Below are 11590 nucleotides of genomic sequence, written 5' to 3'. Positions count from 1 at the left end.
GACAGGGCGCTTATTGGCTGGCGCGGACGGTGACTGACAGACGGGGCAAAGCGCTTATTGGCTAAGGGGGTCAAAGGGGCGGGGCAAACCACTTATTGGCTGGCGCGGGCAGTGACTGACGGACACAGCAGGGTGCTTATTGGCTGACGCGCAGGGGGCGGGGCAAAGCGCCTCTTGCCCGACGAGCGCAATGAGGCAGGCGGACAGGCCGCTTATTGGCTGACATTCGCGCACAGGGTGCGGGGCAAAGCGCTTACTGGCTGGCGAGGGCAATGACTGACGGACAGAGCAGGGTGATTATTGGCTTGGGCGGGCAGAGGGGCGGGGCAAGGCTCTTATTGGCCTGATGCACACGGGGGGGGGGCAAAGCGCTTATTGGCCTGCACGCGCCTTCACTGACAGGTCGGACAAGGCGCTTATTGGCGGACTCTCGCGCACAGGGGGCGGGGCAGGGCGCTTATTGGCTGGCGCCGGCAGCGACTGACAGGCGGGGCAAAGCGCTTATGGGCTGGTGAATGCAGAGGGCGGGGAAAAGCGCTTATTGGTCGACACGCTCAAGGAGACAGGCGGACAGGGCGCTTATTGGCTGACGCGGCAGGAAGGCGGGGAAAAGCGCTTATTGGCCGACGAGCGCAATGAGGGAGGTGGACAGGGCGCTTATTGGCTGGTGCGTGCAGGGGGGCGGGATAAAGCCCTTATTGTCCGGTGCGGCAGTGACCGACAGGTGGGAGGAGGTGGAGGGTCGTTTATTGGCTGGTGAGGGCGGAGATGTCGCCGTGGTGCGGGAAGGTCCTGGTCCCAGGGGCGGCGGGCGGCGGTGCGAGGCTGTCCGCCAGCGCACGAAGCTGCGCGGCCAGCAGGCTCAGCTCCGGGGCGGCGGGCGGCGCGGGGCGGCGCTGCCGAGCGAGCAGGAACGCCGCCTCCTCGTCCCTGCGGGGCGCACGGGGTGAGAGCGGAGCGGAGAGAAGAGGGGGGGACACCGGCCGCCCCGCCGCCCGCCCGACCTCGCGCTCACCTGAGGCAGCGGCTGCTGCAGACGATGGCGCCGCCGTCCCGCCGCGCGCACACCCGCAGCCAGGCCCAGCGCCCGTCTCTGCGCAGCACCCGCAGCACGGCCGGGGCACACCCGCCGCCGCCCGGAGCTGCGGGGAGGAATCAGGCGTCAGGCACCGGAGCACGGGGGGCGCGGCAGCACGGGGCAGAGAGGGGAGCGAGGTGAAAGGGGGCCGCGTCCCTGGGGCCGGGGCACAGCAGCTCCAGGGCAGAAGGGGGAATGGTGGTCGTTGTGGTGAGGGGGAAGAGAGGGACATTGCAGTCCTGGTGGCCAGGGCAGAGGGGGTTGTGGAGGCCAGGATGCAGAGGGGTACAAATATCCCTAGTGGCCAGGGTAGGGGGGAGCATGGTGGCCAGAGTACAGAGGGTCATGACATCCCTGGTGGCCAGGGGCACGGCAGCCCAGGTCTCAGGGCAGAGGGGGGAATGGTGGCCCTTGTAGTCAGGGTCAAGAGGGGCACAACCTTCCTGGTGGCCAGGGCAGAAGGGGACACGGCAGCCTCGGTTGCCAGGGCAGAAGGGGGGCTGGTGGCCAGGATGCAGAGGGGCACAGCAGCCCCAGTCTCAGGGCAGAGGAGAGAACGGTGGCCCCAGTGGTCAGGGTGCGGAGGGTACGGCCTCCCTGGTGGCCAGGGCAGAGGGGCTGGTTGCCCCAGTGGGGGCTGCAATCAGCCTGTGACTGCAGAGTCAAGACCATAATAGCCCGCCCTCCCTCAAAAAGCTGGGGTGAAATGGGTTCATCCCTCCCTTCTGTGCTGTGGCAAAGCAGGGTACCAGTGTTCACAGCTTGGAAGCTGCTTGTGACCTTATAGACAGTGTATGGGGCATGTAAACAATTCTCTGCTTTGTTCTTTCCTCCCCTTCAGTGGGACTAAATCCACTTTGTTGCCCTGGATAGCAGATTTGGGGCACAGCCAGCCACACACGTTCCCAGAGCTGGCACTCACCTACAGCCCTGTGCTGGGCAGCCGCTCGGTCCGTGTCCTCAGGATGCAGGAGGCTGTACCAGGACTGACCAATCAGTTCCTCCCTGCAGTAGCCAAGGTGGTAGGTGACACTGGGGACAAGGAGAGCAGGGACTGAGTGCTTTGCAGGGTCTGCGCCGTGTCACCGAGGAGTAGGTTGTGTAGTGGAGGAACAAACCAACACAGGGGATGGAAATGGGTTGTAAAGGAGGAAGGGAAAAAGCTTGGGAAGTGTCTGGGAGAGTCTCTCTGCTCACACAGGGTCCAGCCTGTCCAGGCTTAGCGAAGGGAAATGATCCTTGTTGTCTGAGAGGTACAGCTAGCAAACACCTCTCACCTCTCCGTGACATCGGCAAATGTCATGTCTAGGAAGTGTGTGCTCTGGAATAGGTCATCCTGGGAACCAGCACTGCTGTCTGCAGGGAACTGTGCAACCGGTGTGCAGAGGGCTAGGAAGGCCATGCTGGAGGGGGAAGGTGGCCAGCGTGGGGCCATGAAGCGCCCACACACTGCCACAGCCCGGTTCCCCCCGTGCTGCATCCGGAAAGCCTTGGAAGTGCGCATCTCGCTGACAAAGGTGACTTCTGGAGGGAAATGAAATGGGCAGATCAGGTTAGGGGCTCCCTGGCTCTGCTCCCAGCTGGGCTGGCTGGCCCTGCTGCTCAGACTGCAGCCACGAAGGGCCAGAGCAGGGTGGCAGCACCTGTGTGATGCCAGCCAGGGCCTCCCTTACCCCTGCCGGGCTCCTCCCAGGCGAGCAGGAGCTTCTTGCGAGCCTCCTCACACGCTTGCCCATCCAGGATGTCAAAGACTGTGTCCCCATGGGCAAGAAGCTCCACCTGAGGAAGAGGGAGCTGCTGTTGCAGACTGCCTGCCCCAGTGAGCCGTGCCCCTGGTGCTGCAGGCTGGTGTCGGCCGGGGCAGCGAGGTGTGCCGGAAATAAGGACACTGGGACAAGTGCAGAGAGAGTGACTGCAAATGCCTTACCATGGAGAGGCCCAAGACCTGAGCCACATTCTCCGAGATATAGACCAGCTTGCCATCAGCCAAGAGCACAAGCAGAAACCCCGGCAGCAGGGAGAGCAGCTCCGTGCTAAGGACTGGTGCAGTACAAGGAGTCGAGTCTGCAAGAGGAGCGTGGGGTGAAGTGCTGTCCTGTGACAGGAGCAGTGACCCGTGCAGAGCCGTGTCACCGTACCTGGAGGGAATAGCTGAGCTCCCCGCAGCCGGAGGCACACCAGGGCCATGGTGTGGAGGTAGGACAGCCGCTCCTTCTCCCGCACGGAGATGGGCAGCAGGGAGCGCAGCGCCTGCAGCTCCACATTGATCTGGTCCCGGCGAGCCTTGGAGGCACCTTTGGTTGACCTGCAAAGCACTCTTGGTTGACCTCTCCATCTGGAGAGACACGTCCAGAGAGGGAGAGGAACAGCATTCCCTGCCCACTGTTGTGGGGAGAGCTGCATGCTTGGGGACACGGAGTGGAGATGCTCTCCTAGAGAAGCTCAGTGCCCATGCCAGCTGCCTCTGTGGGAGTGACCCCTCTGTGGCGGTTCAGCACTGTGGACACAGGCGGAGGTGCTCACGGCTCTGGGGTACACGCTGCTGGTGTGGCCAGTGTCCCTCTCACTGGGGCCAGGTAGGACAATGATCTATGCTTTGAGGGGGGAGCCTGAGTGACAGGACACCCCAATTGAATCCCACAAGGACCAAAACTACATCCAGTGCCAGAACGTGAGCCCCAGACCATCACATCTGCCTTAATACAACCCCCTTAGATCTCCCTGCCCCTCCAAGATCCCGCCCCTGGTCCCCATGCTCCAGCCCCTTGCAAGGGCCATTGGGCATCAAACGAGTTGGCCCAGGGCTCTCCAGTCATCACAGCCGCATAGACCAGGGACATCAGGAGCTCACCGGAATGGCTTCGATGCACTGGGCACCTGCTTTTCCACCCTGGGCAGGCAGCCGGTCTCTGCCTGCAGCGGCCTGTGGCAGTGGCTGCAGAAGATGGTCATGGTGCTGGTGGGGATGCCTGAAGCTGGGAGCGTATCCACTGCCTCCGTCGCCTCTGGCTGCGTCTGAACCTGCTGACCCCGCTGCTCCCGGCCTCCTTTTGTACCCTCCTGGGGTGCAGGGGCATGGAGAGAGTTACCTCTGTGACGCAACTCCAAACAGCTCGGGGCTATTTTTAGCAGCCCACCTTCTAAAAATAACCCTTGCAGCCACTGCAATCTGAGAGGGGAAGCAATAAAAGGAAGCCAGGGTCTTTAAAGCAAACTTGGCTGCTCAGGAGGGGGTGATGATGTCCCTGTGGGAGACACATCCGCCCAGCTCCTGGCCCTTGGTTGTTGCCAGCCCACATCTGTTGTGGGCTGAAGGCCTGTGGCCAGTCACCTGCCCAGCCTCTGCTCCCCAGTGTCACCAGTGAGTGAGCTGGGTACTGGGAGAGGGAGCTGGTATGTCAATAGAATGCACTGGAGGTGCTCAGAGCAGGGTGGTGAGTGGTGTCCGGTCCGTGGGACTGCAGCAGGGTCCTGGCCAGGGGAGATCAGGACCCAGCAGCCATGAACCCCTGATAGGGAATGGAGTGCCCATAAGCCTCTCCCCAGTGAGCCCCTTTTCTTCCCGGAGAAGCTTCTCCCCCACCACAGGTTTGCTAGAGGCAGTCGGTGTGGGATGCTGAGCCTCTCTCCACACAGCATCCTGGAGCTTGTGATTCTCCCCAGAGAGGGAGAAATTGAGAGAGCCAGGAGCACCTTGTGGAGCCTCTGTGCTCAGCACCACGCTGCCCACTGCAGTGAGCCAGGGTGTTTCCTGGTGCTTGGCCCCCCCTACCAGGACAGTAAGCTTGGTGTGTCAGTGCTGGGAAATGGGATGCTGCAGTGAAACAGTCCATTTCATGGCATGGCTTGAGAGCGAGCCTGTGGATGAGGCAGTTAGCTGAGCCAGGGACCTGGAGCTGCTGGGAGATGCCCACCCAACCCTCACAGTGAGCTGGGGGCCACTGTAAGCAAGGTCAGGCTTCCTGCAGGCCCCAGCCTGGCTGCTGGTGCTCATCGCCCACTGCAGCCTGGAGCTGCCAGGACAAGAAGAACAAGCTCTTGTCACAGCTGTGGTGCCTTCTGCTCTCATGCCACTCTAGGCTGCTCCATGACACCCACACTGGCCACCTCTCACAGGGGCTGAGGCACCTCCACAGCCCCATGATGCTGGATGAACAGCGCTTGACCCTGGCTACATGCCTGCCCTCAGGGCAGGGGAGATGGCCTGGGACCTCTGCCACCGGTTGCCAGCACGCAGGTGCCACCATCTCTTGGCTTCTGTGACTCCAGCATGCTCCCTGGGATGGGAGCACCCTGAGCACTTCCCTAGCTTTCCCTGCATTAGCCAAGTTGTCACTTGAGCTCCTCTTCACATCAGACACCTCACCTTCACAGGAAGGGGCTCAGACACAGTCCTCTGTGCCTCCCAGGAATGCTGCCCCCAGCCCTCCCTCTGCTTCCCCACCCAGGGCAGGGAGCTGCAGGGCACCTGCACCACAGTCCTGCCCCCGCGCCTATCTTCCTGAGGTAGCACAGCCCAGGATCCATGCACCCATCCTCCTCCCTGCCCTCCTGTAGACCAGCACAGCTCCAGGCAGGAGACCAGCATGCCAGGGCAGTTCTGCTGCAGGGAGCCCGGCTCCCCTTTCCCCACCCCAAGCAGAGCTCCTCTCCCCCCAGTTTGCCTGCTAGGACACATGGAGCAGCAGAAACCACCTCTGCCTCAGCATTTATGAAACTCCCCCTCCAGTTGCTGTTTTACGACAGGAGCTGGGCAGAGGATCTAGCTGGGCCCAGGCCCCTGCGTCAGGCTCGTCTAGGACTGGAGCCTGCTGTCCGGTGCCAGGAAGCTTGTCAGTGCTGGCAGTCGCAGGCATGGAGGTCCCTGCTCATTCCAGGCAGCTCAGGAACAGTTCGTAGCCCGAGGCCAATCCTGGGGCTGTGGCTGGTAGTAGGAGTCAATTCAGGCCCATGGAAAGTGGCTGGGGACCAGGTCAGCAGGGCTGCAACTCCACGGGCAAGGGGAAGGAAGGCAGGAGACACCAGAGCCATCGGCAAGGAGGAGGGTTCACAGTTGTGCTGCTGGGGTGAGCCAATTTCTTCACCAGCAGCCCCAGCTCTGCCTGCACACTTGTGCTGCTCACGGGCAGAGGGAGGCCTTTCTGGGGCAAAACAAAGTGAGCTCACTTGTTCCTTGCTTGAAAGGGCTAAAAACTCATGCAGGTGGTGGAGCAAGAGGTCAGTGTGTGGAGGGGCGAGGGTGGGGAGGTGGAGGGATGAGGCGGCGTCAGCCCTGGGAAGAGGCGATGGGACGGCTGATGGTGCTGTTCGTTGTCATGGCCGAGAGCTCCCATCTGGAACACACCAACGTGATACACTGAGAGAGAGCCTGGACACAACGCCCAGGGCTGGAGCAGCTCCACTGCACATCAGGCTCAGCCAGGGTCTCCAGCCCAGCCTGTCACAAAGCTGCCCGGGGCAGCTCTCAGCCAGGGCTGGGGCAGCCTAGGGCAGGGAACATCCACAGGGTGACCTCCCAGCCAGGCGTGCAGTACCTGATGTCATGGGGAAGGCAGGACTGGTCCAGGCTGTACTGAATCACTGCCAGCTTGCACAGCGTCTTTAGGCTGGGGCCTGCAGAAAGAGGACAGTTAGCCACCGCAAACCTCATCTGGACGTGCCAGGGGGCCAGGCATCACTCAATTGCTGCACAAAACACAGCAGAGTGCCTCAGCCGTTCCTCTGAGGGACGTGGCAGGGTGCACACCGGGGACAGGCTGGAGTGGTTTTATACGCTCCCTCAGGAAGCCTGAGTGTGAAGGAGTGTGTAGAGAGTCACGAGCCCAGATCAGGCCTGCAGGTGCAGCTGCACCTCTGTCTGGCCTGCCTTAAGCCACATAAACCAGCTAGACAGCAGCCTGGCTCCAGGAACTACGTAGCACACAGAATGGTGCTTCACAGCAGGGCCTGAACACGGGGCACCTGGTGGTGAGAGGTGCAGGATTCACGTACTGAAGTCGAGGATGTAGAGATCCGAGTGATCCATCAGGTCGAATTCATCACCCATTCCCTCTTCCGGAGATGGGCTGCAGAAACAAAGCAAAGTGTTTCAGTCAGTGCCAAAATGCTTGTACACCAGTTATAGTCCCCTGGGCTCCTCTAGGGCTGAGCAAGTCCAGGACTGTTCCTGGCCTACCTACCCCATGCAGGTGCCCTCTGATCGCTCCTGTCCCTCTGCTTCCCCTAGCAGCACCCAAAGCCACCACTCTCCCAGCTCCCCACAGAGCAGGCAGCGCTGTACAGAGCAGGCAGCGCTGTACAGAGCAAGGGGCAAGGAACACCCACCATCTCTGCAAAAGGGAATGGGGGAGTTGCCTCCTCCTCCTCACACATGACCACGGTAACTCCAGCTGCCGGCCTCCCCTCACCTGCCTCTCACCTCACTGCACCTCCAAACACAGGTCCCACTCTGCAGGGAACATCCTTTTCCCTTCTTCTGTACACTGCTCAGGCTCTCTTGAACCACTGGCTGTTTCCACACTCCCCCTTCCTCAAATACTTCCCAAACTGCTCTCCGACCTGAGCAATCCCCCAGAATAGTGGCACCCACCCTCAGGGCACAAGGTGGGTGCTGGCAAACAGCTGCCTCCGCAGCTGAGGTTTGTTTCAGGGCTCCATTTGCTCAGTAATTTCAGTGGATATGATCCTCCAAGGAACTCCACTCGGAGAGGCATGGCTGAGCCCCAGGACAAGGCTGAGGATGGCTCTGAGCAGGCTGGAGATGGGATGATAGCGGCTCCTGAAGGCAGGCATGCTTGCACAAGCATCCATCCCGCTCTTCATGTGATAAACAGGCCTGGGCCAGGCACAGAGAGCAGCCTATGCTTGGACCAGGGGGAAGCACTCCCACAGCTGATGGTTGGTTGGAGAAATTGGAAGGAAAGGAAAAGTGTTTTTAAATCCTGCTTTGGTTTGCAACAAGGCAATTCAGCATCCTTACTGCTCGGCTCGTACCTCATGCAGTGACTTCTCACCACCGTGTCACTTCTCACCAGTGATCCGCTGTCACCTCTCATGGGACATGAGACAGAACCTGTCCCCTCTGGGTTCCCAGAACCCCAGCACCAGCCATGGGGCACAGCTCGCTGCTAGCACCCAGACCTGTCACTGATGGGTCCCGTCTGCCCGGATACAGGCAACAGCCGCTTTAATTCCACCCCTCTGTGCTCACTGTGCCACAATCTAATCTCACATCCACGTCACAGGAAACCCTAGACCATCCCTTATCTTTCAAAGGAAAGCCAGCAGGCACCACACTGGTGGTTTTAATCACCAAAGTGTGAGCAGCAAGGGAAAGCCTGGAGTTCAAGACCAGGAGAGCCACAACTTCCAGACATGAGGGTGCAGGGACCGCTTTGCCAGCCAGAGCCCAGCAACACTGCTCATTCCAGAAGTGCAACAGCTTGGGATGTCGGTGAATGCTCTTGAGCCCAGCACCGAGCACCCAGCGAGAGCCCCTGCTCCCTCACCAGAGTCAAGCATTTCTAAGCCTTGTTAGGGAAAACAGCCTCAAGCCAAGCCTGGATCAGCATCTTGTTTTATAACATTCCCTCTCACTCTCCCTTGTGGATGGTCTCTCTGTGCTGAAGCGCTGGTCTGGGAGGAAACCAGACCAGGGCCACAACCACGATGCAGCTAACAGGAACGCTGAGCTTAGCGGTACATGACTTGGTCACTTAACGGGACACAAGCAACGGGACTGCTGCTGGCCATAGAGAGACCACAGCCGGGGCAAAAAGATCAGGCTTTGTGCAGGACCATAAGAAGAACTCAGTATTTGGATGCCACAGAAGCAGGCACCCTGTGGAAGTACCTGTTGAACAGCCTGCAGTGTACGTGGATTCTGTCAGTGAAGGCAGGACACAAAGGTATTTTGCCTGCCCAGTGAGCCGAGCCCGCCATCTCCCCCTTCCTAGGAGCCGTGCTGGATCCCCCACACTGTGTATTCCCCCTCCCTCATCCCAGGCAGGGGAGCACAGGTCAGGAGGCAGACCACAGGGAGTTCTCCATTACAACGACTTCCTGGAAAACTTCTTATCTTGCCAGCCAGCTCCAGAATACACCTGATAACTGTTACAGGAAGCCAGCACAGTCCCCACCCCCATCTCTCCCTTCCTAGCCTGCAAGACCCTCCCTCCAGTCCAAGCAGGCTGCATTCCTGGCTGCTAGCAGCTCTTGTTAACCCAAACTAGTGCTGATGAGCCTGCATTGGGATTGAGTTTGGATTAAGGAACAGAGTGAACACCGAAGTCATTTGGTGGAGAAGACGAAGTGCTGCTGTGTTGCCTGGCAGGGTTGGACCAAACTCCAAAAGGCTGGTGTCAAATTTGTTTACATAAGCAAAAGCGCTCCCTCACACCAGCACGGACATCCTGCAGCGAGGCACGGCCCCTAGCACTCCTGGGGCCTGAAGGCGCTGGTATGGTCAGAACCTGCCCTGCCTTGCCCTGTGTCGCCGCCTGTCCTCAGAAGCACCCCCAAAGAGCTACCTCCAGGGCCCCAGAGAAAGCCCCAAAGCTTTATGACCCAGGTAGAGGGCTGAAAGCATTTCAGATGTCTCTGCAAGATAGATGCTGGCAAATGGGCCTGTGTTCCAGAGCTGCAATCTGTCATTCCGGACAGCGTAGAGCATGTCCTGGTGATGGGCCACTTCCTTTCTTTTAGCAGCTGTTAAGGCTCTTGGCCACATCCAGCTGCCCTGCACCCTGACAGTATCACTTCCAATGTTTGACAGCTAAATCCTTAACACGGGGTCCCTTTTGTGAATGGAAACTTCGCTGAGAAATATTGGCACAGAAGTTGCCTTATCATGTGTATGGGCTCCCCAAACACCTCCCAGCTGAGCCAACATCTCACTGCAGTGTGGCGGACACCATTCTTGCCAGTGAAAGAAACAAACTCCAGTGGGAAAAGCAGGGGAGGATGAGTCAGTGTGAGGTCTGCCATAGCACAGCAGACTAGGATACTTGTCCTTCCAATGCCAGGATCTCCTACTCCATTCCCCACCACCTCTTTCACAGAAAGCTTAACCACTGCACAACTCCTCCTCCACAGCATGTTACAAAATTCTGTCTCTGCTGGTACAAGAAGGATCATTACCAGCTGCTTTACCAGGCACCATGACATCTTCAACCTCCTTCTTCCTTGGCCTTTTTCCAGAGAATCATGCAATCACAGAACGGTTTGGGTTGGAAGCGACCACAAGGCTCCTATAAATTCTTGTTAGAGAAGCCCTGGTCTATGTGATTCCTTAAACTTGTAAGGTAGATGGACAGATCATCCAGTTCCAACCCCCTGCCATGGACAGTGACAGCTTCCACTTCATCAGGTTGCTCAAAGTCTCATCCAACCTGGCCTCGAACACCTCCAGGGATGGGGCAGCCACAACTTCCCTGGGCAACCTGTGCCAGTGACTCACCACTCTCCCAGGAAAACATTTCTTCCTAAGATCTCATCTAAATCTCCCCTTATTCAGCTTAAAATGGCTCCCCCTTATCCTATTCCTGCACTCTCTGATAAAGAGCCCTTGCTCAGCTTTCCTGTAGTCCTTTCAGCACTGGAAGGCTGCTCTAAGGTCAATCCTGGAGAAGCTCTGATCTACATGATTCCTTACACTTGTAAAGTGGATGGACAGTTGCCTCTGCATGGATCTGACTACAGCACGGGGCAGAGTGTAGAGGCACACTGTGCTACTGGGAAAGGCAAACCCTCCCACAGAGCCACCCAACTCACCTCGTGCCTCCAAAGAGAATAATTTTGTCCCCCACTCTGCAGCAGCACTGCCGGCGTCGGGGACACGGGCCTTTCCCCTTGGGCTCAATCTTCCTCCAAGAAAGAGAAACTATGGGGTGGAAAAGAGAGCACCATCTTTTCACAAGAGCCTGGCCAAGACCCAGGTATAAGCAAGTTACGGATTTAAACAGATCACTACAAAAACCACTGCCCCACAGACACAAACTAACCAACATCCTCCCTCCCTGTCGACCTTCTCTCCTCGCTAGCTGTGAAAGGATGCATTCTATGAGGTTGCTATGGAATTGTCGCTTAGATGCCAGGCACAACCCTGGTGCTCTGCCTGTTGAGATGGGAGTCGCAGGTCGAGGCCTTTCACTTGCAAAGCCTGAGCGGCAGGACCCACGTGCTGCCAGGGCAGCAGGTCAGACATCATGGGGAGTACAGGGCAAAGCTCCAGGGGCAGGCAAGCAGCCTCCTTTTCCCTGCTGTGCTCCAGATCTGGAGGGAGACTCAGGAATCAGCTCCGTCTGCTGGCAGCCACTGCGAATGCAGAGCATCCCCACAGAGCAGAGACTGCTAGGACAGCCTGGCTGAGAAGATCGAGAAGACAGTAGCCTGGCTGTCTGTGGCAAGGATTCTGGGAGGTGAATAACCACTAATACACAGCTCTGAAACCTTCAGAACCTCTCACTCTAGTTCACAGATCAGCCCGGGGAGCAGCAAGTTGGCTGCTCTAGG

At 58.8% G+C, this 11590-nt stretch overlaps 2 protein-coding genes across 5 annotated transcripts in view; both read right to left on the bottom strand.

Moving 5' to 3' along the window:
* Positions 1-113: 113 nt before the first annotated feature.
* LOC128849180 (neuronal PAS domain-containing protein 4-like) lies at positions 114-5909 on the bottom strand. 2 transcript variants are annotated; one of them, XM_054063377.1, is made up of 9 exons: positions 5774-5909; positions 3930-4138; positions 3217-3383; positions 3006-3142; positions 2752-2857; positions 2356-2602; positions 2001-2110; positions 1016-1142; positions 114-930 (listed from the first exon to the last, which is right to left on the bottom strand). In XM_054063377.1, exons 2-9 carry the CDS (start codon positions 4028-4030, stop codon positions 747-749), a joined length of 1179 nt encoding a protein of 392 aa, XP_053919352.1. In that variant the 5' UTR covers positions 4031-4138; positions 5774-5909; the 3' UTR covers positions 114-746. The 2 variants fall into 2 exon arrangements, with proteins under 2 accessions (XP_053919352.1, XP_053919351.1); XM_054063376.1 differs by lacking the exon at positions 5774-5909 and having other exon boundaries at positions 3006-5336.
* KLHDC3 (kelch domain containing 3) overlaps positions 5806-11590 on the bottom strand; it is a 23053-nt gene continuing 17268 nt past the window's right edge. For all 3 annotated transcript variants that reach the window (XM_054063378.1, XM_054063379.1, XM_054063380.1), the window contains 4 exons: positions 10850-10958; positions 7070-7143; positions 6613-6691; positions 5806-6411 (listed from right to left, as the gene is read on the bottom strand). In XM_054063378.1, coding sequence (XP_053919353.1) covers positions 6345-6411; positions 6613-6691; positions 7070-7143; positions 10850-10958 — 329 coding nt within the window. In that variant the 3' untranslated portion in view covers positions 5806-6344. The remainder of the gene's footprint in view (positions 6412-6612; positions 6692-7069; positions 7144-10849; positions 10959-11590) is intronic.

This window comes from Cuculus canorus, chromosome 3 (genome assembly GCF_017976375.1).
Source record: "Cuculus canorus isolate bCucCan1 chromosome 3, bCucCan1.pri, whole genome shotgun sequence".
NCBI lineage: Eukaryota > Metazoa > Chordata > Aves > Cuculiformes > Cuculidae > Cuculus > Cuculus canorus.
The sequence above is the reverse complement of the archived record's forward strand: the minus strand, read 5'-3'. Positions and strand labels throughout refer to the sequence as shown.